The sequence below is a fragment of the Hemibagrus wyckioides genome, linkage group LG26, assembly GCF_019097595.1.
Source record: "Hemibagrus wyckioides isolate EC202008001 linkage group LG26, SWU_Hwy_1.0, whole genome shotgun sequence".
NCBI lineage: Eukaryota > Metazoa > Chordata > Actinopteri > Siluriformes > Bagridae > Hemibagrus > Hemibagrus wyckioides.
In genome coordinates, this window is record NC_080735.1 from 16,020,384 (window position 1) to 16,043,959 (window position 23,576).

Consider the following 23,576-nt stretch of genomic DNA (forward strand, 5'->3'; position numbering starts at 1 on the left):
TGTCAAACTGGGTTGTGATGCACTGGTCACTGGTCGACTGACTTTAACCCATTTCCTTTAACCCAAACCTCACGATGGATCAACAAATTACATTTGACCTACATGTGAAGCCATAATAACAAGCTCACCAATCTTTTAGACACACATGCTTGCCTGCATTGCTGCGTAGCTGAGGTATGTGACTAAAGATATCTGTCTTTGGAATAAATATGAAACCTGAAGTGCACATATATCATAAGTAATTGGATGAGTTGGAATTTCCAGATATAATAAAAAATTAGCCTCACACCAGCTATAGAAACGGTCAGAGATTCACCGAATCTGTGTTCAGTGAGCTGACTCAGAGTCGGCTAACAGGATTGGAACTTCTGCACTTGGCGCTAATCTGCCGCAAAAATCAATGTGTTGTGGGTTCTGTGATGCTTTTCTGCTCACCACGGATGTAAAGAGTTATTTGAGTTACTCTAGCCTTCCGGTCAATTTAATGCCCTCTGATCTCTTTTCAGCACAACTGCTGCTCACTCGATGTTTTTTGTTTTTCACACCATTCTGTGTAAATCTGGCCCAAATCGGGTCACAATTTCCCCTCATTCTGATGTCTGATTAGAATATTAACTAAAGCTCTTGATCTGTATATGCATCATTTTATACATCGCAATGATGTCACATACAAGTCTAAATGTAATGGCTTTAGTTGTGTACAATATCATCACAACACACACTATTTAGAATACTTATAGACATTTTATAGGGTTTAAAGGGTTTTTAAAGAAACATCTATCAAATCTAAAACCACAGTTAATGTGTTTCAACTTTTTAGATCATAGTGCACTTGAATGATCTGATGAACTTTACCATAAAATAAAAAAAATAATCACGATACAGACCCAATTACTTGGATCATACATGCAATTTCTGCGTTCATTTTAACTTAAGCTGAGAATCCGACACCATTTCCGAATCGGCAGCTCTAAATTTTCCTAAAACTTTGCATGACTGAAAGAAGATGAGTAGATGCACAATCATGTGCTCTGTTGCGCTCTATTGTGTTGTGTTGTGTTGTGTTGTGTTGTGCTGTGTTGTGTTGTGCTCTATTGTGTTGTGTTGTGTTGTGTTGTGTTGTGCTGTGCTGTGTTGTGTTGTGTTGTGCTGTGTTGTGTTGTGCTGTGTTGTGTTGTGCTCTATTGTGTTGTGTTGTGTTGTGTTGTGCTGTGTTGTGCTCTATTGTGTTGTGTTGTGTTGTGTTGTGTTGTGTTGTGTTGTGCTGTGTTGTGCTGTGTTGTGCTGTGCTGTGCTGTGTTGTGTTGCGTTGTGTTGTGTTGTGCTGTTGTGTTGTGTTGTGTTGTGCTGTGCTGTGTTGTGCTGTGTTGTGTTGTGTTGTCTTGTGCTGTGTTGTCTTGTGCTGTGTTGTGCTCTGTTGCGCTCTATTGTGTTGTGTTGTGTTGTGTTGTGTTGTGTTGTGTTGTGTTGTGCTGTGTTGTGTTGTGCTGTGTTGTGTTGTGCTGTGCTGTCTTGTGCTGTGTTGTGTTGTCTTGTGCTGTGTTGTGCTCTGTTGCGCTCTATTGTGTTGTGTTGTGCTGTGTTGCGCTGTGTTGTGTTGTGCTGTGCTGTGTTGTGTTGTGCTGTGTTGTGTTGTCTTGTGCTGTGTTGTGCTCTGTTGCGCTCTATTGTGTTGTGTTGTGTTGTGTTGTGTTGTGTTGTGTTGTGTTGTGTTGTGTTGTGCTGTGCTGTGCTGTGTTGTGTTGTGCTGTGTTGTGCTGTGTTGTGTTGTCTTGTGCTGTGTTGTGTTGTGCTCTGTTGTGCTCTATTGTGTTGTGTTGTGCTCTGTTGCGCTCTATTGTGTTGTGTTGTGTTGTGTTGTGTTGTGTTGTGCTGTGCTCTATTGTGTTGTGTTGTGTTGTGCTGTGTTGTGTTGTGTTGTGCTGTGTTGTGTTGTGTTGTGTTGTGCTGTGTTGTGTTGTGTTGTGTTGTGCTGTGTTGTGCTGTGTTGTGTTGTGCTGTGTTGTGTTGTGCTGTGTTGTGCTGTGTTGTGTTGTGCTGTGTTGTGCTGTGTTGTGTTGTGCTGTGTTGTGCTGTGCTGTGTTGTGTTGCGTTGTGCTGTGTTGTGTTGTGCTGTGTTGTGTTGTGTTGTGCTGTGTTGTGTTGTGCTGTGCTGTGCTGTGTTGTGCTGTGCTGTGCTGTGTTGTGTTGTGCTGTGCTGTGCTGTGTTGTGTTGTGCTGTGTTGTGCTGTGTTGTGCTGTGCTGTGCTGTGTTGTGTTGCGTTGTGCTGTGTTGTCTTGTGCTGTGTTGTCTTGTGCTGTGTTGTCTTGTGCTGTGTTGTGTTGTGCTGTGTTGTGTTGTGCTGTGTTGTGCTCTGTTGCGCTCTATTGTGTTGTGTTGTGTTGTGTTGTGTTGTGCTGTGTTGCGCTGTGTTGTGTTGTGCTGTGCTGTGTTGTGTTGTGCTGTGTTGTGTTGTCTTGTGCTGTGTTGTGCTCTGTTGTGTTGTGCTGTGCTGTGCTGTGTTGTGTTGTGCTGTGTTGTGCTGTGTTGTGCTGTGCTGTGCTGTGTTGTGTTGCGTTGTGCTGTGTTGTGTTGTGCTGTGTTGTGTTGTGTTGTGCTGTGTTGTGTTGTGCTGTGCTGTGTTGTGCTGTGTTGTGCTGTGCTGTGTTGTGTTGTGTTGTGCTGTGTTGTGTTGTGCTGTGTTGTGTTGTCTTGTGCTGTGTTGTGTTGTGCTCTGTTGCGCTCTATTGTGTTGTGTTGTGCTCTGTTGCGCTCTATTGTGTTGTGTTGTGTTGTGTTGTGTTGTGCTGTGTTGTGTTGTGCTCTATTGTGTTGTGTTGTGTTGTGTTGTGTTGTGTTGTGTTGTGTTGTGTTGTGTTGTGTTGTGCTGTGTTGTGTTGTGTTGTGTTGTGTTGTGTTGTGCTGTGTTGTGTTGTGTTGTGTTGTGTTGTGCTGTGTTGTGCTGTGTTGTGCTGTGTTGTGTTGTGCTGTGTTGTGTTGTGCTGTGCTGTGTTGTGTTGTGCTGTGCTGTGCTGTGCTGTGCTGTGTTGCGTTGTGCTGTGTTGTGTTGTGTTGTGCTGTGTTGTGTTGTGTTGTGTTGTGTTGTGCTGTGCTGTGTTGTGCTGTGCTGTGTTGTGTTGTGTTGTGTTGTGCTGTGTTGTGTTGTGCTGTGTTGTGTTGTCTTGTGCTGTGTTGTGCTCTGTTGCGCTCTATTGTGTTGTGTTGTGTTGTGTTGTGTTGTGTTGTGTTGTGTTGTGTTGTGTTGTGTTGTGCTGTGTTGTGTTGTGCTGTGCTGTCTTGTGCTGTGTTGTGTTGTCTTGTGCTGTGTTGTGCTCTGTTGCGCTCTATTGTGTTGTGTTGTGTTGTGCTGTGTTGTGTTGTGCTGTGCTGTCTTGTGCTGTGCTGTGTTGTGTTGTCTTGTGCTGTGTTGTGTTGTGCTCTGTTGCGCTCTATTGTGTTGTGTTGTGCTGTGTTGTCTTGTGCTGTGTTGTGTTGTGCTGTGTTGTCTTGTGCTGTGTTGTGTTGTGCTGTGTTGTGCTGTGTTGTGTTGTGCTGTGTTGCGCTGTGTTGTGTTGTGCTGTGCTGTGTTGTGTTGTGTTGCGCTGTGTTGTGTTGTGTTGTGCTGTGTTGTGTTGTCTTGTGCTGTGTTGTGTTGTGTTGTGTTGTGCTGTGTTGTCTTGTGCTGTGTTGTGTTGTGCTGTGTTGTGTTGTGCTGTGTTGTGTTGTGCTCTGTTGCGCTCTATTGTGTTGTGTTGTGCCGTAGTGTCTTGTGATGCGCTGTAATTTGTCGTGTGTGGCACTGCAATGATGTGTACAGCAAGACTGTGTATTTACTCAAGGAAATCTTTGTTCTCTTGCAAAATTGGATAGAATTACGATAACAAAAGATGCGCTGCCTTTTTTCAGGCTATACTCAAACCTGATTATAACTCATGTGACTCACTGAAGCAGCGCTTGAAGTTCGACGAATGTGGCAGGCTCGCCTGTGGGCTTCTACTCAGCACTTAGAACTATGCATTCATCCATCCATCCATTCCTTTTCTGTACTGCGTATCCCAAATAGGGTCACAGAGAACCTGGAGTCTATCCCAGGGCGCACGCGCACACACACACACACACACTATGAACAGCTCAGTGATGCCAAACAGCCTACAACACGTCTTGGAACTGGACGAAGAAACCATAATACCTCGAGGAAACCCCTGAAGTGAGGAATTGATCTTCCAACCCCAGAAATCCGAGACAAACACACTGTTACTAACCACACAGGTCTAATAATAAACTTAAACCGGTCTTAGAATTTTTTTTTTTCTTAAGGTGTGGCACATTTAGGATATAGAGCTTGTGAACAGGGTGTGTTAAAAATAAAGCTCATGCACTCTTGCAAGTTTTAATTCTCTACAACCACAATATAGTGTACATTATTAGAAAGCAAATGTCGTATTTTTTTGTTTGTTTGTTTGTTTGTTTCCTAATACAGGATACAGTGTTAAAAAAACCCTCAGAGGTTACATCACTGCATCCTGGTTCGTCTTTGAGGTTTAACATGTAAAATCTACCCAAACAAAGAGCTGAAAAGTATTTTTTTGAAATATTTTTTTTTTTTTTTTTTGGTAATTTTGCATTGAAAGCCTGAAACACGAGTACTAGGGGTGTACAAACTTTTGCACTGCGCTGTAGGTAAACCCCGGATGGTTGTTGTTTATTTCCTGAACGTGTGCTATCATACAACATAATATCGAGCTAGTGTTACAATTCAATAGGTTTAGACTTTGTAAACAACAACAAACTTTATACTGGATACTTTTTAAAGTCGCGAGCTCTATGCACAAAAGAATTGTGGAAATAACACCTACTCTGTACTTTAGGTATCACGAGCGCTCCGAAAAGTAAAATCCACAGATAGTAAGTCATTTTTTTTTGTTTGTTTTTTCCTCTGCCGATGACCACTGGACACTGTGTACTGGATCCTTCCGAGTTGCTTGGACTCGTATCCACATGCAAAAAAGAGTGCAATTCTTCCAGAATGGGTGTGTCTAATACGACATACGATGGGTGTGTCTAATAAAACGAGACGCCCTACCGGAGCAACGACTAATGCAAGTACACAGCTGTACACTTCTCTATGTGTAGAGCACTAAACTGACGCAGGGGGAATGTGGAAGGCCACACGGGTCAAAAACCTGCTCTCAAGGAGAAAGTTGTAGCTTATTACCAAATGGTAATAAGCTACCATAAATTTATAATCGGGTTGTTTTGAGAAGGTGATAATCCAACATAAATGTCAGCTGGCTAGCTTGTTCCTATCTGTCCTAAAAGTTGCAGGAATCTCTGAAGCAGCACCGATAGTGTATTATAATTCTGAAACTTATTTACACACCGATCAGGTATAACATTATGAGCACTGAGAGGTGAAGTGAATAATACTGATAATCTCCTCATCATGGCACCTGTTAGTGGGTGGGATATATTAGGCAGCAAGTCAACATTTTGTCCTCAAAGTTGATGTGTTAGAAGCAGGAAAAATGGACAAGCGTTAGGATATGAAGGGCCAAATTGTGATGGCTAGATGACTGGATCAGAGCATCTCCAAAACTGCAGCCCTTTTGGAGGTGTTCCCGGTCTGCAGTGGTCAGTATCTATCAAAAGTGTCCTTTAAGCCCTGTAAGTATATGGCCCATGGAAGCCCCACTTTGCAACTTACAGGACTTAAAGGATCTTCTACTAACATCTTGGTGCCAGATACCACAGTACAGCTTCACAGATCTAGTAATGCCTTGACAGGGCAATGCTGTTTTGGCAGCAAAAGGGGGACCAACACAATATTAGGCAGGTGGTCATAATGATCGGTGTAGATGTTCATTCACACTTGTTAAGATGCCAGTGCATCACAAGGAACTGAATTAATTATTTATTGAGTAGAGGAAACTCAAAAATTGTGGAAATCAATATTTTAAACAAAATTCTAGAAATCAAGGACATTCATAGGATGTTAAACGACTTTGCTGCGGACACAAAAAATGCACATCAGATATAAATTTTTCAATTTATATATTACATACCAAGCTTATCAAGGACAAAGATTAGAACGATATTAAAATACGGAGAAAAAGTGTTTCCCTAACAGGAACTGTTTGTGATTATGTTAGTCCACTAGCACTGCTCGACTGCTGCCACCATTTCTCAGGGTAAGAGGTAGGTATAGACTGTTCTCTGTTCTGGCACGGAAGTAGTGAAATAAACATCCCCCAGATGTCCGTACAGCCGAGTCACTGACTGTCTTCAAACAATGGATGAAGACCTACCTCTTCCACTTAAACTAGCTCTAATTTTCCCTATTTGTTTTATGTATTGTTGTATGTTGTATATACAAAAAAAAACCTCAGTTTTTAGGCTGATGGAATCCTCAGTCTGTGACCAACTGAATCAGTGTTAATGTCTTCATTGCTAAAGACTTCAAAGCACTTTTGTACATCGCTCTGGATAAGATCGCCTGCCAGTCGTTTTAGTTAATATTTTTATTTTATTTGGCCTTGCTAATAGCCACATTGGTGATGTTAAATCTGTGTGGGGAAGGGAGGGTAGGATCTGGAAAGAAAAATCTCATATAATCTATCTATAATGTATAGAATTATTACTTTGGCCACAAGTCTCATTATATGTTGACAAATAAAGACTTGACATTGTTTAAGAGAGACTTAAGAGTTGTGCCTTATTTTTTTTATTTTTTTTGTGGAGCGTATGGCTTTCCATAGCACAACGCCCCAGGCTGTATCGGGCGTGTCAAGTGAAAGTTTATTTGTTTATTTAAGTAACTTCTTTCCGCCATTTCACGCTTGAATCCAAGGCATATGTTGTCGTATGAGCACTTCTCTCTATTTCATTATCTTTACGGTCAAGCTCTGTTTGACTTCATGTTATAAGCAGGGGTTTGTAGTGACTCGAGTCGTTTAGGATTCATCTGAACGACGCCTTCACAGGCTCGTGCAAAGGCTCGTGCAAACTCCTCTCTGATTTTCCAGTGGCAGAAAAGGTTACAGCTACAAAGCGCTGACAAATGAGACTTGATAAAAGTGAAATAAATGTCTCTTTGCAATAAATTTTCTTTTTTACTTAAGACGTTTTTTTAATCTGTGCATTCTTATTAGTAGTAGTCGTAGTAATAGTAGAAGCCTTAAATTAGACCTGGGGTGTCCAATCTTCGTCGCAAAGGGTCCGTGTCGGTGCAGGTTTTCATTCCAATCATGCAGGAGCCACATGTGATTCCTGTTTAATCAGTCGAGCTTGGCTTCAGTAGAATCAGGTGAAACCCTGCACCCACACCGGCCCTTTCCGGATAAGATTGGGCACCCCTGGATTAGACCTAGATCCTCGGCTAAACACGGTATGTTCCCTGTGAATGGGCTGTAATTATAGCAACGGTAACATATTAGATCAAGTGCATTAGTGTAAACTATTACTTTTATAGAGAATAATCACATTTTCACACCAGATTCAAGAATTAATCAGCACTGAGGTATAAGCAGAGTGATCAACAGTGTTTCAACAGTGTGGTTCTCTATACGATGATGTGTCATGTTTCATGTGTTCCTGGCTTAGTTTGTGTGCTGTTAAGACCTGGAACATTCAAATTTAGCTTACGGCATTCACATAGGTTTATAAATAGCTGAGGGAGAGGAATGGGATTTTGGTTTATCTTTGGTCACCATGCACCAACACACTTACACATTATGGGGAATCCTCCGTGAATCTTGCATGTAATTAGGAGGTGGGAGGAAACCAGGAAGACCTACAGAGACAGTAACCTGAGCTCAAGATCGAATTGAAGTCCCTGGAGCTACATGATGCACTGCACTAGCGTACTGTGCAGAAATGAAAAAAACTAATTTATTTCCTGTCCTTTCAATAGAAGTACTCTATTTTGTTTTATTTTAGTACTCTGTTTTGGCCTGATTCTGATCATAATATGGTATGAACCTGGTAGTTATTTTGGAGACCTGGGTCTGAACACATTAGCACCACTAAGTGCATATAATTACACAAAGACCTGTTGATTACTCCGGTTTATCCTGACCCCTAGTGTTTGGATAAAGCAAACACACACAGTGCAGCAGAACAGTGCGCCAGATCCTGAAATGTGTGTTGAGCATCACCTCTCTCTCTCTCTCTCTCTCTCTCTCTGTGTGACCTTGCATGGGTGCAATCTCCTCAATCACTTAATCATCCACAAGCCATTCATGGACTGTCCGTCGGCGAGGAGCTAAAGAACATTTGTGCATCATTGTGCGCTGCAGAGTTGATTCAAAGAAAGTTCTTAGAGAAAGATCTTTCTCTTGGTTTGACTTGGGATATTTGGATAGTTTTATTTCCTCAGCACCAAAACGCACGTGTCTGGTTTTGCTTCTGCTGACCGGAATGCGCTTCATGAGCCTATAGGTCACCTCGACCCTTGACGACGCGGTGAGCGCCGGATGCGCAAGAGCGCGGACGATATTCGTTTTTTCTTTTTTCTTTCCTGACGCGCGCGCGTTGCCTGTTCCTCTGCAGCACGAGCACATCACAACGCGTCTCGGCGCGCGCCCATGCGGACGCCGCGGATTGGCTCCGAGCGGCTCGGCGGCGGCGGTTCGCGTGCGTCCGGCTCTCGTGAACGGCTCGCGTCCGCGCCGCTGACATGCAGTCCTTAATCTCACCGGTGACCAAAGCGATCTTGGTTGCCTTGTTCATCTTCGCCATCTTGCTTATCCTCTACGTGATCCTGTGGTACATATGTCGTGACGTGGACTGCGACCACGGCATCTGATCGCGCGGTCTGCGCGATTTTTTCCCCCCTTTTTTTCCCTTGGAGGACGCGAGCCGCCGTGGGAACGGGGATGACCCCGCCGTGGTGAGTGCACCGTTCACCTTCTGCCACCAACATCTGAGTGCATGCCAAATCAGAGCCTGGCATTAAAAAAAAAACAGATTTCATGAATTGTGTGTTTATGTGTGTGCTTTGAGGATTATTTAATGCACGGTACATGCTTTTGAGCTCGCGCAACATTTTTCCCACATGTTGCTGCAAACCAGGCAAAAGAACAGGGTCAGGTAGATATTTGCTCGAAGGCAACACATTTTTTTTTCCAGCAAATATATATTCAAGAGACATGCATTCATTTTTAATGCTGCATGATAAGAGGCAGAGCGCGCGCTTTTGATGCAGCTTCATCATAAAGTTGTGTTCACCACGAGCTTCTTGTTCTGTGCCAAGCGTGCGTTCCTACAGGTGACAAGAGGTCGATGCTAGTAAAAGTGGACCGCAAACCTGTAGGGCATCAACTGCTATTGCCCCAAACAATAAATTATACCAAGATTTGTAAGCTGGTGTATCTTTTCCGCTGCTTATTAGTATGCAAAGGTTCATGCAAGCGCACTAAATATTGGCATTCCACATACGCATGGTACTATTCTATACAGTGTGGTCCTGTAGTATTTTCTGCTGTGCCGACAGAAAAAACCACGAGATAAACCGGGTGTGTTTTCCCCTCGTTCACATTGATTTGTTTCCCCTTCACGCTGGAGAAAACGTTGAACGCTGTGACTCACCGATTTTTTAATCCTCGCGCTATGAACGTGAGGAGAATCACAAACGCGCTTTCGCACGCGCTTGGTGTAGGCTACGTCTGCGAAAGTCGCCGCGTGAGATAGCGGACAAACCTGTGCGACCCGGCGCGTGAGCCTGGAACGGGCATCATTGCAGTACCACGCACGCCACATTGCAACGCATCACAACACAGAGCGCAAATACAAGCGGAAATGCGCATCGATTTTGCGCCGTGAAGGACGAATAGAGGGCACGCAAAAGGGTTTGCACCCCTTTCTGCGCCATTCTGCTGGTTTTGCATGACAACTGTACAAAATGAATGGATGCACTATTGAGTTTGGTGTCTAAAAAAAGCAAGTGAATCAGCAGTTGTTGTTGTTTTGGGGTTTTTTCTTCTTCCTCGTGTACCCTGGAGTTGTGTTCCTTCTGTTAGTGCTATTGGAAATGCGTTCTGACAGGAAGCCCGTAGATGCAAACAAACTCTGAGAGAGAGAGATGCGACAGCTGTTATGCCATAAAGCATTGACAAAGTGTGTGTGTGTGTGTGTGTGAGAGATGTCTGGCGGGCATGCAGTTCTGAGAAGCACGGCTCGTGAGTCATGACCAAGGTCAGCCTTGAAAACCACACGCTCATGGCCAAGTGATATAAGGTTTTGGAAAGGCGAGATATTTTATGGAAGACCAATGAAGCGCACAAATATTTACAGCACTGCGTGTCTTGGCGATGATACCGTGGCATCACCCAGGCAAAGGGTTACCCCTGCTCTTCGTCTACACAATAATATAAAACGTGCATCATTTCAGCTTGACCATCAAAACCCTTATAAAATATTCATCTCCCAACTTCTGAGCAGGATCTCGCAGGTGTTTTTCAGCATCCGCTGCGACAGCTTCAAAACACCTGGTCTTCGGATAACAGTTCCCTGTCACGGAGAGGCAGAAGGAAAAGCCCTGTTTCCAGAATGCCATTCAGACTCGAGGGGATCTGCGGTCGCTCCGGCTCCGTGCACAGTGTGGGAATTTGATTTCCAGCTTCACCCTGCTGCGTCGTCTCCTTGGGGCTTTCTCCCTGCAGTTTAACGGCTCTTCATTACACACTCAGTGAAATAAAGTGGGATATGTGAGCCACAACCAGAGGCGGTGAATTCTTGAGTAAAGATTTGAACTAAGACATTGCAATTTATGTTTCTGTCCATTGTTTATACAATACCAACATCAGCGCTTTGAATATCAGCTGATAGCAGATCTGTCACTACTGTATGCAGGACTTCACAGCTGTGATGCCGATAAGCTTTAATACAGGTTTTATCGCTCATTGAGCTCATCATTGGCTCAGTTTAGCATCAAATGCCATATAATCTACAGTCCTGAATAATTTAGAACTCTTAAAGGTGCTTTGGTCGTCACTTTATGTAGAACCTTACAACAGTGTGTTTCCCTAGAACCCTTTTAGGAGGCTTAGAACCTTTAAGAAGGCCTTTATTTTAAGAGTGGGAGGTTCTCGGAATTAAGAAGAAAATAATTATCAGTAATTTGGATTTTTAGAAGAAAGCGTTCTTCAATTGATTACACAAATGCAATTCTTCTTAGAACCCTTTATGATAGTAAATCAGGCTATGCACAACCTTTAAGAGAGGCAATCCAAGAAGCCTATCATGTTTCATAGAGTCTTGTGAACCCAATAAGAGACCTCCAGACTCCAAAGGAGTCCTATATTTTGATTTATAGCGTTTGAAGTCACAATGTCCCCAATACCAGTTGCTTCCATATCCCTCTTTGGCACATTCTCAGTGGTTCCCGTTCTCTGGTGCTCTAACCCCAGCTTTACACCAAGGCTGACATATGCGAAAATAAAGACAGTAGGTATTTTGGTGATAAATAAAGCGAATTACAAAAAAAAAAAAAAGACTCCCAGAGAGCAGGATGGTCTAAGGCTGAGATGTGTATAAGAGCAAGGATCCAGTGCAGGAAAAAAAAACACATGGTACAAAAAAAGACCCCAATCATTTACACATTTTACAGCATTCATTCATCCTTAACAAAGCCTCCATCCTGGGGTGGTTTAAATGACTAATTTCGTTCTATTTTGGTAACATAGCCGTCTAATTTAACGCAAAATTAGTGCAAAACAAATCTAACCGAGCGGACAGGATTGGTCGGAATTCCTTTGGGAGATGGATTGGGATTTAAAAACAGTCCTCTGTGCTGAAGGTTGTTGTCCCCCCCCCCTTTTATTTCACATTGCTTTTAGAGGGGGAGGACAATGGATGAGTGGTGCACAAACAAAAAGCATTGTATTCTCATAGATCATCCTGAGTGGAATAGCGGGAAAGCAGCATGTGAAGGAAGGGTCAAAGATGCAGGGGGAAGTAAGCGATAGAAAATGGCAGCTGGCGGTGCTGATCTGTTGCTGGAGGAATTGGAATTAAGGTTTGTGTTGCTATACGTTTTGAGGAGAAAACAGAGTACGAGATCTTTTCATTAAATTACAACGAGAGGTGGGAGAAGAGAAGGTATATACTTCCTTTTCTTTTTTCCTGAGTGTTCATATTTCATTCGCCAGCCTCTCATTTTCAGAACGACAGAATTCATGACATTGTTCTGATTTATCTGAATATAAAGCAACCTTCATGGCACATCAGATATCATTCTTTCACTGAGAAATTCAATACAAATTCAAATTGATGCCACAGTCATCTACGGCCAGGAGTCCAAGAGAGCGTAATTTGGCTCTGCTTTCTAGGTAGGAGTGGATGGCATTACACTCATCCCTCTCAATCAGAGTGACATCACCCAATCACGTAAAAAAACCTCATGCTATCTAATTTGGACCTTTAAATATATTCGAGAGCCTTAAGAGCATCGTTCGCTCTTTACGAAGACATGGAATTAGTCTTTCCTTCATATCGCCGGCTGAAGGAAAAGCACCGTCGCCGCCTTCATCACGCCAGAGATAATTACTTAATCAGCATTTTATTGATTTCCTTACAAGACATGATCACAGCAGGTGGCTCTTGGAAAATGGGACGTCTAGGGAACGAGCTTGCCAAATGTCTAGCTAATACAAATTAGGAAAACATACTGAAATTCCTTTTTTTTTCATGTTCCATGGAGCCTAGAATGGGCTGAAAGTGTTTAACCTGGGATCGTATCCAAGATTGTGAGGAGAAGCTCAATACCAATAATTGCAATAAAACAGGCTCCTTGCAGATGGGCCTACCAAAGGCCATACCACTTGGAGAAGGTCTGATCTCGGAAGATAGGTAGAGTCGGGCTTGGTTAGTGCTTGGATTGGAGATTGCAATGGGAATACCAGGTGCTGAAAGTTGTAGCAGTGGTTAAGGATTTTGGTTACTGATCAGAAGGTCAAAGGTTCAAGCTCCATCACTGCATCAAGCTGGCTCTTGAGCAAGGCACTTAACCCAATCTGTTCTCCAGGGTTGCTGTATAATGGCAAAAACGCAAAGATGAGGTTGAAGGTTTTGGGAAAGGTTGAGAGGTTTGGGATGCACCCATGTGGTGAGGCCAATAAGTCTGATTCAACAAGTACTCATTCATCTCCAAATCTAAACAAAAGGCGGGCAAAAATAACTCAAACTTCTACTGAGATAATGACATTATTAGCCTCATGCTTTATCCATGTGCTGAAACCCATGTGATTCTTGCTAAAAACGAATCCAAGCTACTAAATCCAAGCCTGCACACTGACCCCAGCTTTCTAAAAAAAAAACTGGGAGGAAGAATTTCACTGTGCATGTGACATATAAAATCTCCCTCTTTATTCCTTCAGAAAAATAGGACAATGTCAGTCTTTCTGTAGACCATCGATTCTCAGAGCCTGCAGAAATGTCCAAAATTAACATTTTGAATGGTTTTGTTAAATTTCTCCAGGAATAAAACTCTTATTGGCGTGCTGCTCTCAGAAAATTATCTACAAACTAGTCTTACTTTACAACAGTGATTATTTTCCAATTACAGCACAGTGTTTTATTCCTATCCTACACCTATTTTTGTGTAATATTTTGTAACTTTTGCAGCATGGTACTGCATTAGAAATATCTCTGGCTGTTACAAAGCCCTGGCACTGGAGACTCCTTCCATAAACCCTAAATAAACTTATTGAAAACGTCGCAGTATCTACAACTACACTGTATTGTTTTAGGATTTATTGTAGAGTACAAATCCCTGTGAAAGTTATTACTCTAATTAATAATAATATTCAAGCATTTGTTAATAGATGTGAATAACCATCATACTATTGTCAGAACTGCAGTTAGAGAAAATCGTTCCACACCTTTTGACCAATCAGAAGTGAGAATTCACCAAGGCTGTGGTATAAAATTAAAAAAAAGTTCCTAACATCCATATTGTTTGGTTTGTAGCATTTTTTTTTTCACATTTCTTGTATATGTGTTATTTGTGTCTTTGACAGGAAATGAGTTTTTGGTCTTTTTTGTTTCAGAAATCTGCTTTCCATTGTGCTGTAATAATTTCATTGCTTACAATAACACAGTTAGGGGATTTCTTGTAGGAAAATAGAAATTTGTCCTCCCCCATCTCATTACCCATTCTGGCTGTTGGTCTGTCTGATTGCTTTGCGAATTGAATTTGCTAGAGAAACCATTCTGCTTGATATACTTTAGTAATCCCTTAGAGGCAATTGCTTTTTCTTCTTCTTCTTCTTCAAATATCCCAAGAAAGTACAGCATGGTACAGCCTTGCATTAGATAAGAGGAGGGTTATGGCGGTCATGTGACCTGAACTCACAACTTGTACCATGTAGGGGTTTAGCACGCACAATGCTAGGAATGGAGGCTTAGTAGACCAGTGATTTGTTACCTAGTCACAAAAAAATGAGCATACTAGAGATTTAGGCCACAAAAGGTACACGCCTGATTTCATCACCACAGCATACACTTTATGGCCAAAAGTATGTGAACCCCTAATCATTACACTTGGAGCTTGTTGGACGTTTATATAGAGTTGCTGTTCTACAGACATTGTTTTTTGGTCTGTGGAGACTGTATAGCCTTGTGCTTTGTATGTTTAAGCACCTGGTAACAATGGTGCATGTCATAAGTAGCATCCACATACTTTTGTATGTCTTCCATAGGCTTGCATTATTGTTTATATTTTATATATTATTGTTTATTAATATATTATATTAATATAATATATATTATTAATAGTTATAGCAAGGATCCTGTCACACACCTACACTCTTAATAATAAAGGTTTTTTTTTTTAAAAGGTACCTTAAAAATAAAGGTTCTTAAATTTCTTTTTATAGTTCTTTTTTTGTCAGAATTTATTGCACCTTGCGTCGAACCTTGAATGTTTCCATTGAACAAAGGGTTGTTTGTAGCGGAAAAAAATGTTTTTTAGACTATAAAAATGTTCTTTGTGGCATTAAGAAAAAAGAGAACCATTTACTGAAAGGTTCTTAGGGCAATCGAAAAGGGCATCAGTGTGAAAACCCCTTTTTTGGGTTCTTCTGGGAAACTTTATTTTCTAAGACTGTAAATATGCTTTATTATATTTTTCCACAAAGACACCAGCACACACACACACACACACACAACATCTCAGCACACAATGTACAAACAATAATATCACACAATTCACCGCAGTTCTAATAAAATCATGAAAATATTACTTCACTTGAACACACTTGAAAATATTATCATATAATGGTAATCTATCTATCTATCTATCTATCTATCTATCTATCTATCTATCTATCTATCTATCTATCTGTCTGTCTGTCATACTTATTTATTTATTTTATTTATTTATTTAGTCCTTGTGCTCGGTATCGATTCATATTCAAAGCGGAACAACTGCCCTACAAATCCCCGCCTCCGAAACATTATCCCAAATAACTCGACAGTCCCTCTATAAGTGCACTATGTAGGGTGAGTTTCACGGGATGTAAACACCCTACGTAGTGCACCGTGTCTCTGAAGCGGAATCGTTCAGGACGGAGCCGTTTTCAGGTCGGACTGTAAACAGTGAGACACTCTCCAGGCAGCGCGCGCTGTCACAGAGAGCGATGTGGCCGGTGCTCGCCTTCATCCTGCCGGTCATCAGGCTGTATCTCATCGGTGTTAAAGTTCTCATCTACCAGATGCTCCATAAATCCTTCACTTTACCAGGTTAGAGGGGGTTACAACCGTCCACGGAGTGTTTTTATTATTATTAATATTGTTTTCGGCACGTTGCTTTAGGTCTTGTATAGAGGAAAGTTCAGAAGTGAGAATGATCACGTGGTTTAGTTTGTTTGTTTGTTTGTTTATTCCGGTTTAGTTTAATCCAATATTCTCAGTCGTATCATGTACAAATTGCTCACCTTATTGCTTATATCTCACAATCTGCCTAGAAAGTGAAAGTCACAATACACAAAATGATAGAAAATATCGTTTAGAAAAAGGAAAAACATTTATTTCTAGGTGTGGATCAATAATTATAGTGCACTACTTATTAATAAGAGATTTTATAAAAGTGCTTCAGGCTTATCAGTACAGGTCCACGTAGTGAGTGAGAAACGTTTTGGACTTTGATACTTTTGCCAAATGATCAGAAATCCTGTGTGTGCAATGTTCAGCGCTCAATAATTATAAGGTTTCTTTCCATCATCCAGAAACACGTTGGACTGGATATTCTCAATCAGCTTTATATATACATATGTGCCTCCTGGTGGTCCAGAGGCAGGATCCCACCCTGTTATGGCCATGGCCTGGGTTTGATTCCCAGGCAGGGATCTAACCCAGCCACTAAAGAGTTAACTCTCAGTGCCGGTCCCAAGCCCTGAAAACCTGTTCCGGTGTAAAACCTGTGCCAAATTGAAACATGCAGACCGAATGATCTCCTGCGGTGACCCTGAACAGGGATCAGCCAAAAGAACAACAACAGCAACATATATATATATATATATATATATCCACACATGTGTGTGTGTGTGGTGTAATGGATGGACTGATGCCCCATCCAGGTGTATTCCTGCCTGACTCGAAGTGCTCCTGGGATAGAGTCCAGATCCAGCGCTTAGTGAAGATAAATGAATGATGCCTGACATCCCGCATGTGACCAAGCCGAGCTTTCGGTGATGATGGCGGCTTGAAGATTTATGTCCTGTGCTTATGGTTTAATCTTCTGGGTATCGTCAGTAACACTGTATATGAAAACACTGATAGACATAGAAGAAGAATCAGTGAAGTATTTTATTCCACTTAAACCACAGCAAGTCATCATTTCTAAGATTTATTTTGTATATTATTAAGACTTGTTTTCATTCGGTTAAATTTTCCTCTTTATTTATGGATATTTTCACTACATTCCTTTCATCCCCAGTGTAATCAAACTTCTTTGCGGAGAACTATTTTTCGTTGCTATTCATCCTGTATCGTTTGTTTCTCTTTAAAGCTCTTGGGAATAAAGGTCAGACGATGTGAAATCATTTTCGTGCGGCATTTGGGGGGAAAAAAGCGTCTACTGTGTTATAGCGATTATTGCATGGACAAAACCTCTGACCCAAATCCTGAAGAAATATGCAGTTAAGCTGACTAAGTCTCTGAAAGAAACAAATGTCTTTTTGGTGACTTTTTTTTTCTTCTCTCTCGTCACAGAGGAGTTACGATGCAGACCGAACCTGAAGAAACTGATCTCGGATCAGCGTTAGGTGGCATGCGGGGGATTAGACGCGCTGCACAATGAAGTCTTATTCATACGCATTAGTCAGAGGAGAAAAGCAGAAATAGCTGGACACGGCGATCCGCCAGTACAGGAAGCCTAATGTGACGGCGTCCTGTTAAGGTATAGATCGAAGAAGAAGAAGAATTCGATCTGGCACAGTCCCTCCTTTGATATGGTGTGAGATATCCAATTATCACTGAACAACAGAGCACTCTTTACAAAGAGTTTAGACTTGTCTTACTGATGAAACGTTGTCCCCGAGGGCCGCGGACACGCTGTAATTTGTGTTGCATAGATGTCTGGCTCGGAGCTGACACACCAACGCATGAGCACTTAACCGTGTTTGTACCACTGTAACCGCGTTGGTGAATCTGATTGGTCGGGAGGTGTCGAGGAATTTTCCAGCACAGAAGTAGAATAAATCAAATCACAGGTTTAATGCGCTCATTCAGATAGTACTCACCGGTAATAAACAGCGAGCAGTGTGATGAACAGATTAGAAACGTGTTTTATAGCAATTGCTTATAAGAATTTTCTGCTAGGATTTAACGTGTAGGGAAGGAGTCTCCAGTGTCGGCGCTTCTTACCAGTCAGTAATGCTGCTTTTACACCTACAGTGACTCGCAAAGACATTTATTTTCTGTGAGAGCTGCTGACTTCCTGTGACATGAGGGACAACGAACGTTGGTAACTAGATGTGGGCGTGTCCAGTGAGCAAAGTTTATGCAAATGTGGCGTGACTCGGTGCCGTGACACCACTACCATTGGGAGTGAAGACGCGTGATGGAGAGCATGTGATCCTTGAGAAAGAGCACACACTACTTCTCCATCATCTCATATGATATACTGCAGATCGACAGTGATGGATTTTATACACAAACTCTCGCTCATCCTCAAGAACGATGAATTTTAGTGGCAAGAAAACCGATTTGGAACGCTAGTAGCTCCACCCACTGATAACTGTTATTACCACGGCAACCAGTGGTAGGAAAGGAACTCCTATCATAGGAAAGTTTTCAGGATTGAGCAGTTTATACTTTTCAGTTTCTCGTTAAACTGTGTGTGTAATTTTTTTGTCTTAAACTATAACTTCAAGAAAGATTGAAAAAAGCGACACCAGTGAGGGTTTACAGCTAATAATAATAAAAATTAAGTACCGTAATAACAGGAAAGCTGATTTCTCATGTGGATGAACCACTGCACTTGGTTAGAAAGTAGGATAACAAAATTTCTCTATTATTGTTGAGGTATATAGGAATAAAGGAAGAGGAATAAAGCGCTTCAGGACTTGCCGTCATAGGAAAGGAATCAATAATCACTTAGTTTTTCATAATTGCTGATAACAGCACATCCCTAAGTGTCTTCTTTATTACTTAGTTTAGATCGTTTAAATTATTTTTCCACCCATTTATTGATATGATCTCATTACCCAATACTCATCCACTGATCTGATCTTTTCTCTCCACTTAATTAATTACAAGCTGTGTGTACACGCCTCCGCTCCATTATTTTCCATCACTTCATGCTGTGCTTAAATTGAGAAATTTCGCAATATCAAAACAATCTCGATGCGTAAATCTAGGAAAATTGGAAAATGTGTGAAATCAGATTCATGTTATAATGATGATGATGAGGATGATGATTACAATGCTGTATCAAGCTTATAAACATTAAGGCCTTCTTTGGATCTTTATTTAATCTGATCCAGCTATAAAATATATTTCAGAATGAATTAGAACTGAATTAAATTTAGATTATTTATCAGATATTTAATGCTTTCATCAGCAATTTTTTGTGTTATGTTTTAAAGTAGACTTCATTTGAAATTGGTCAAAGATGGAAAGTGGACAATTTATGAAAATTTAGAATTTTAATTCTGCAAAATGTCCTAAAGTATTTGCATTTAATCAAATAAAACATTTATTTTTTTGTATTTTTTATTTCCAATTGCGTCTCAGTAGGGCATTTTTTAAATACAACCAATCAAAATAATCTTGTTTCGACTGAAAAGCTGTGCTTTTTTTTTGTTTTCCGACGATGTTTTTGTATATTATTTGACCAATTTTTTCCAGTACAGTAAGTTCCATTATCACACTAAAATGGAAATGGACTTATGGGATGTTTTCAATCAGTGTAAACAAATGAATTATTTTATCTCCACAAGTCTGATATAATAGGAGTCAGGTCTCTGTAGGCGTTCATTGTGTTTTAGACGGGTGTTTTTCTCTTGGTCGGATAACCTTACACAGAATTTTAGTGGTTCAACGCCTTCACATTTTAGACACTTATAAATAAGCACTTGGAGCATCTCAGAGAGCAGAAATGGGTTTAATGTCAACATTTACTTTGAAGATACAAACATTTGTGTGGAAAAAATAACCGATTTTTGTTTTTTTGGAATTTTTCTATCAATATAATGCCCCCTAGTAAGATAGATAAAAACAGAAATACTTATAAAACACTACAAAATCTTAAAGACTTGAGTCTCTATTTTCACATGAAATTCATAGTAATCACCATTGTGGAGTGAGACATGACCAAGACATTTAATATTGAACATGGACACAACAAAAACATTATATTGAAATGAAAACTGAGTAGAAACCCCCACACGTTTGGATTTAACTTCGAAAACCCGTTGTTCAGTTTTGGTATAAAGCGTTAAAATTCTACCCAGAATCTCAGTGTCACAAACTTTATTCCAAGCTGCCGGCGATACATCCTGGTTTCAGCTACTGTTTCCAGCTTGACCCTAAAATCTCATTGAGACGACGCCTGCTGCATGATTCTGTTGGAATGATGCAATGTTAGACACAAACACACACACACACACACACACTTTTCAGTTCCTTTTGCAGAAGTCCCAGTGAGATGGACACCGTGTCCTTCGCCAGGAAACCAGAAAGTAGCATCATTTCTTTTCCCCCTTAATGTTTTTTTTTTTAATTTTTTAATCCTGTTCTCTTTTCATCCTTCTTTTCCCCTGGATCAGTTTTGCCCAGGCAGAATGGGAGGGTTGCCATAGTGACGGGAGGAGCCAGAGGAATGGGCTATGAAACTTCTCAACACCTGGCGAGCCTGGGCACGCATGTGGTCATCGGTAAAACATCACACTCACTCACTCAAATCTCACAGTCTCTCACATCAGACATGTGTGTCGAGGACATGCCCTTTCCACTAGTCAGTGCACTGCGGGCTTTCTGGCAATAATTCTGATAGATCTAAAATGTTCCTCTACCGTGGACACTTCACATAAACAGATAAAAAAAAAATATATGAAAGAAATGGAAGACAGAGTGAGAAACGATTTCAAAGCAACAGCAACAATTTCACTCACAAAGGGAATGAATTCATTCATTCAGCTAGATTATGTAGCAAATCCTAGCACTCTCAGTATGTTTGTATTGCTCTCAGTACTGACTCAGACTTATTTTCGTTTCTCACTCTTGTCTTTGTCTCAACTGAGAGTTTGTGTTGTTTTTTCATTTCTTACAAACACACTTGGATAAGAAGTACAGTGGAACCTTGGCATACGAATGCCCTCCCTTATGAATTTTCGCCTTAAGAACTGAACTTTTGCAAGAAATTTGCATCGGCATACAAAGCATTTTTATTATATGAATGAACTGAACCGAACCGAACGTCGACTAAGTTGCACATACGTCGTTGCGTCAGTGGAAAGCCAAGCTAAGCCAAATGAAGCAAGTTTACGAATTTTCGTTTTCGTTTCGCAATACAAATTTCCGCCTTAAAAACCCACTTCCAGAATGAATTAAATTTGTATGCCTAGGTTCCACTGTAGTTCTTTCTTCTGGTAAACAACCTAATCATTGTACAATACCAAAATGATGCTGACTGGCTAACGTAAACGCTTGGCCTCTGAGACAGTTCAGTAATTTCCCGTCTCAAGTCTCCACCCTGCTTTCATGTGGACTCGATCTTGACTTGAACTAGACCCACTTAAGATTCGGCCTTGACTCGATCTTGATCAGTCCTTGGTCTTGGACTGGTTGGTGGTCCAACGTACAGCAGTAGTTAATAGTCATGGTGTATGTTCCATATTTCAGAATCTTTCAGTTTCTGTTAGTTTGGAAGGTTTAAATAAAAGTTAACGTTCATTATCTGATCACTGGTTTGTTGAAGTTTGCTAAATGTAAATAGTTAATTAAGAGCTGAGTTAACACGTAGTCAGAATGATGCATTATTAATTATATTAACTATTATCAGTTATATTAATATTATTATTTTTATTATTATTATTGAAGTATTATTGCAAAATATCATATTCTTTACGGCCATTGTAGTTGAAGCTGATTTAGTTGTTGTTGTTGAGGTTGTAGCTGATGTAATTATTTTTATTGTTGTTGTAGTTGTCGTTCTTGTTGTAGTCAAGGTTGTTACTGTTGTAGTCATTGTTGTTACTGTTTAGCTATAGTTCTTGTTGTTATTGTTATAGCTGTAGCTGTAGTTCTTGTTGTAGTTCTTATTGTTATTGTTGTAGCTCTAGTTCTTGTTGTAGTTATTGTTATTATTGTTGTTGTAGCTGTATTTCCTGTTGTAGTTCTTGTTGTTGTAGCTGTAGTTCTTGTTGTTATTGTTGTTGTAGCTGTAGATCTTGTTGTAGTTCTTGTGGTTATTGTTGTTGTAGCTGTAGTTCTTGTTGTTATTGTTGTTGTAGCTGTAGATCTTGTTGTAGTTCTTGTGGTTATTGTTGTTGTAGCTGTAGTTCTTATTGTAGTTCTTGTGGTTATTGCTGTTGTAGCTGTAGTTCTCGTTGTTATTGTTGTTGTAGCTGTAGTTCTTGTTGTAGTTCTTGTGGTTATTGTTGTTGTAGCTGTAGTTCTTATTGTAGTTCTTGTGGTTATTGCTGTTGTAGCTGTAGTTCTTGTAGTTAAATTCATATTTGTACTGTTGTCGTAGATGGTATTATTGTTGTTGTAGCTGTAGTTCTTGTTGTAGTTCTTGTGGTTATTGTTGTTGTAGCTGTAGTTCTTATTGTAGTTCTTGTGGTTATTGCTGTTGTAGCTGTAGTTCTTGTAGTTAAATTCATATCTGTACTGTTGTCGTAGATGTTATTATTGTTGTTGTAGCTGTAGTTCTTGTAGTTGCTGATGCCGTTAGTTGTTGTTATTGTTGTTGTAATTGTAATTGTTGTAGTTGTGTTATTGTTGTTGTAGTGAAAGTAATGTTTTGAAAGCTACTTCTCACAGCAAAAGCACAGACACAGGCCCTTAATTGACATGGTTGACATTTTCAGTAAGGGGTTGTCTCAGTGTCTGCAGTTTGTAACAGTCAGAGGTAAAGCTGTAAGTCTTCAGGACAGAGGACTGCTGCTGTATTACTGAGGAGCGAGAAAGAGTCTGGTGAAGGAAAGACTGTTTACAGCTGCTATAATGTAAGTGATTTTATCTCCCTGACCTGAAATTAGTCACCATTTTTCACTCACAAGCAGTATATTGTGTCCTGCTGGTTATCTCCTGAGGTCAGAAGTAGACACTGCAGTATTTAGTGTTTCTCCTGGACCACAGTCTAGCGCAGGTTTGTTCATCAAAATGACAAATGTGTTAAAGCAGGGGGGAAAAAACTTTAGGACTGAAATTATACACACCAGATGATCAAACTGGGGAGACTGAGTTTCAATAGCAGGAGAAAAAAACTGTAGAAATGAAACAAGGGCCTATTTATTTCCTCTTCTCACCTGTTCATTTAACTGGAAAGAGAGAGAGAGGGAGAGAGAGATGAAGGTACACTACAGATTTACATGTTCTTTTTTATATTCCTAACAACAGGAAGTACACCCATGAGGTTTTAAGCTAATGCCCTTGGGACTTCACATTAAAAACCCATAAAACAAAGTCAAACTCTAGCCATGAAAGGTCAGAAAAGAGGAAAAACAATTCATTCAAAGGTCCACTGTTCTTTCTTAGTTCTTTCTTGAAAGATTCAAAACCTCTCCAAACTTTCAATTGTTTAGTTAAACTGCGTAACAATTTACCGTATATATATATGTATATAGGATATAGTTCACAAGTACTTCATACTTTATTTTTTTTGTATTTTAAAATGTAATCATTAAGTATTAATTTATTTATCTGAAAATTCTTCATATTGGGTTTTTTTAAAAAATATTTTCATATATATTTTTGTGCTTTGAAAAACGTTTAAAAATTTTTTTTTTGGAAATTTTGATTTATTATAATTGTTGTATTTGTCACGTATTTTATAATTATTTTTAAATTTGTATTGATTGAAAAGAAACCCACATAACAAATGTTAAAACAAGAAACATCAAAACAAATTAATAATTTAATAATGGATAAT

At 40.3% G+C, this 23,576-nt stretch overlaps 2 protein-coding genes across 5 annotated transcripts in view; one reads left to right on the forward strand and one right to left on the reverse strand.

The window, feature by feature from the left end:
- The window catches only part of cd99 (CD99 molecule), a 33,980-nt gene extending 28,958 nt beyond the window's left edge, over window positions 1–5,022 (reverse strand). The window contains exon 1 of one of the 2 annotated variants that reach the window (XM_058380936.1): window positions 4,837–5,012. In XM_058380936.1, coding sequence (XP_058236919.1) covers window positions 4,837–4,894 — 58 coding nt within the window. In that variant the 5' untranslated portion in view covers window positions 4,895–5,012. Of the gene's footprint in view, window positions 1–4,836 lie in introns of both variants that reach the window. The other variant, XM_058380937.1, reaches the window with a different exon arrangement.
- Window positions 5,023–8,265: 3,243 nt separating this feature from the next.
- The window catches only part of dhrsx (dehydrogenase/reductase (SDR family) X-linked), a 46,993-nt gene continuing 31,682 nt past the window's right edge, over window positions 8,266–23,576 (forward strand). For 2 of the 3 annotated variants that reach the window (XM_058380842.1, XM_058380843.1), the window contains exons 1-2: window positions 15,566–15,718; window positions 20,248–20,355. In XM_058380842.1, the coding sequence (XP_058236825.1) occupies window positions 15,616–15,718; window positions 20,248–20,355 (211 nt within the window). In that variant the 5' untranslated portion in view covers window positions 15,566–15,615. Of the gene's footprint in view, window positions 8,868–15,565; window positions 15,719–20,247; window positions 20,356–23,576 lie in introns of those variants that run through there. The other variant, XM_058380844.1, reaches the window with a different exon arrangement.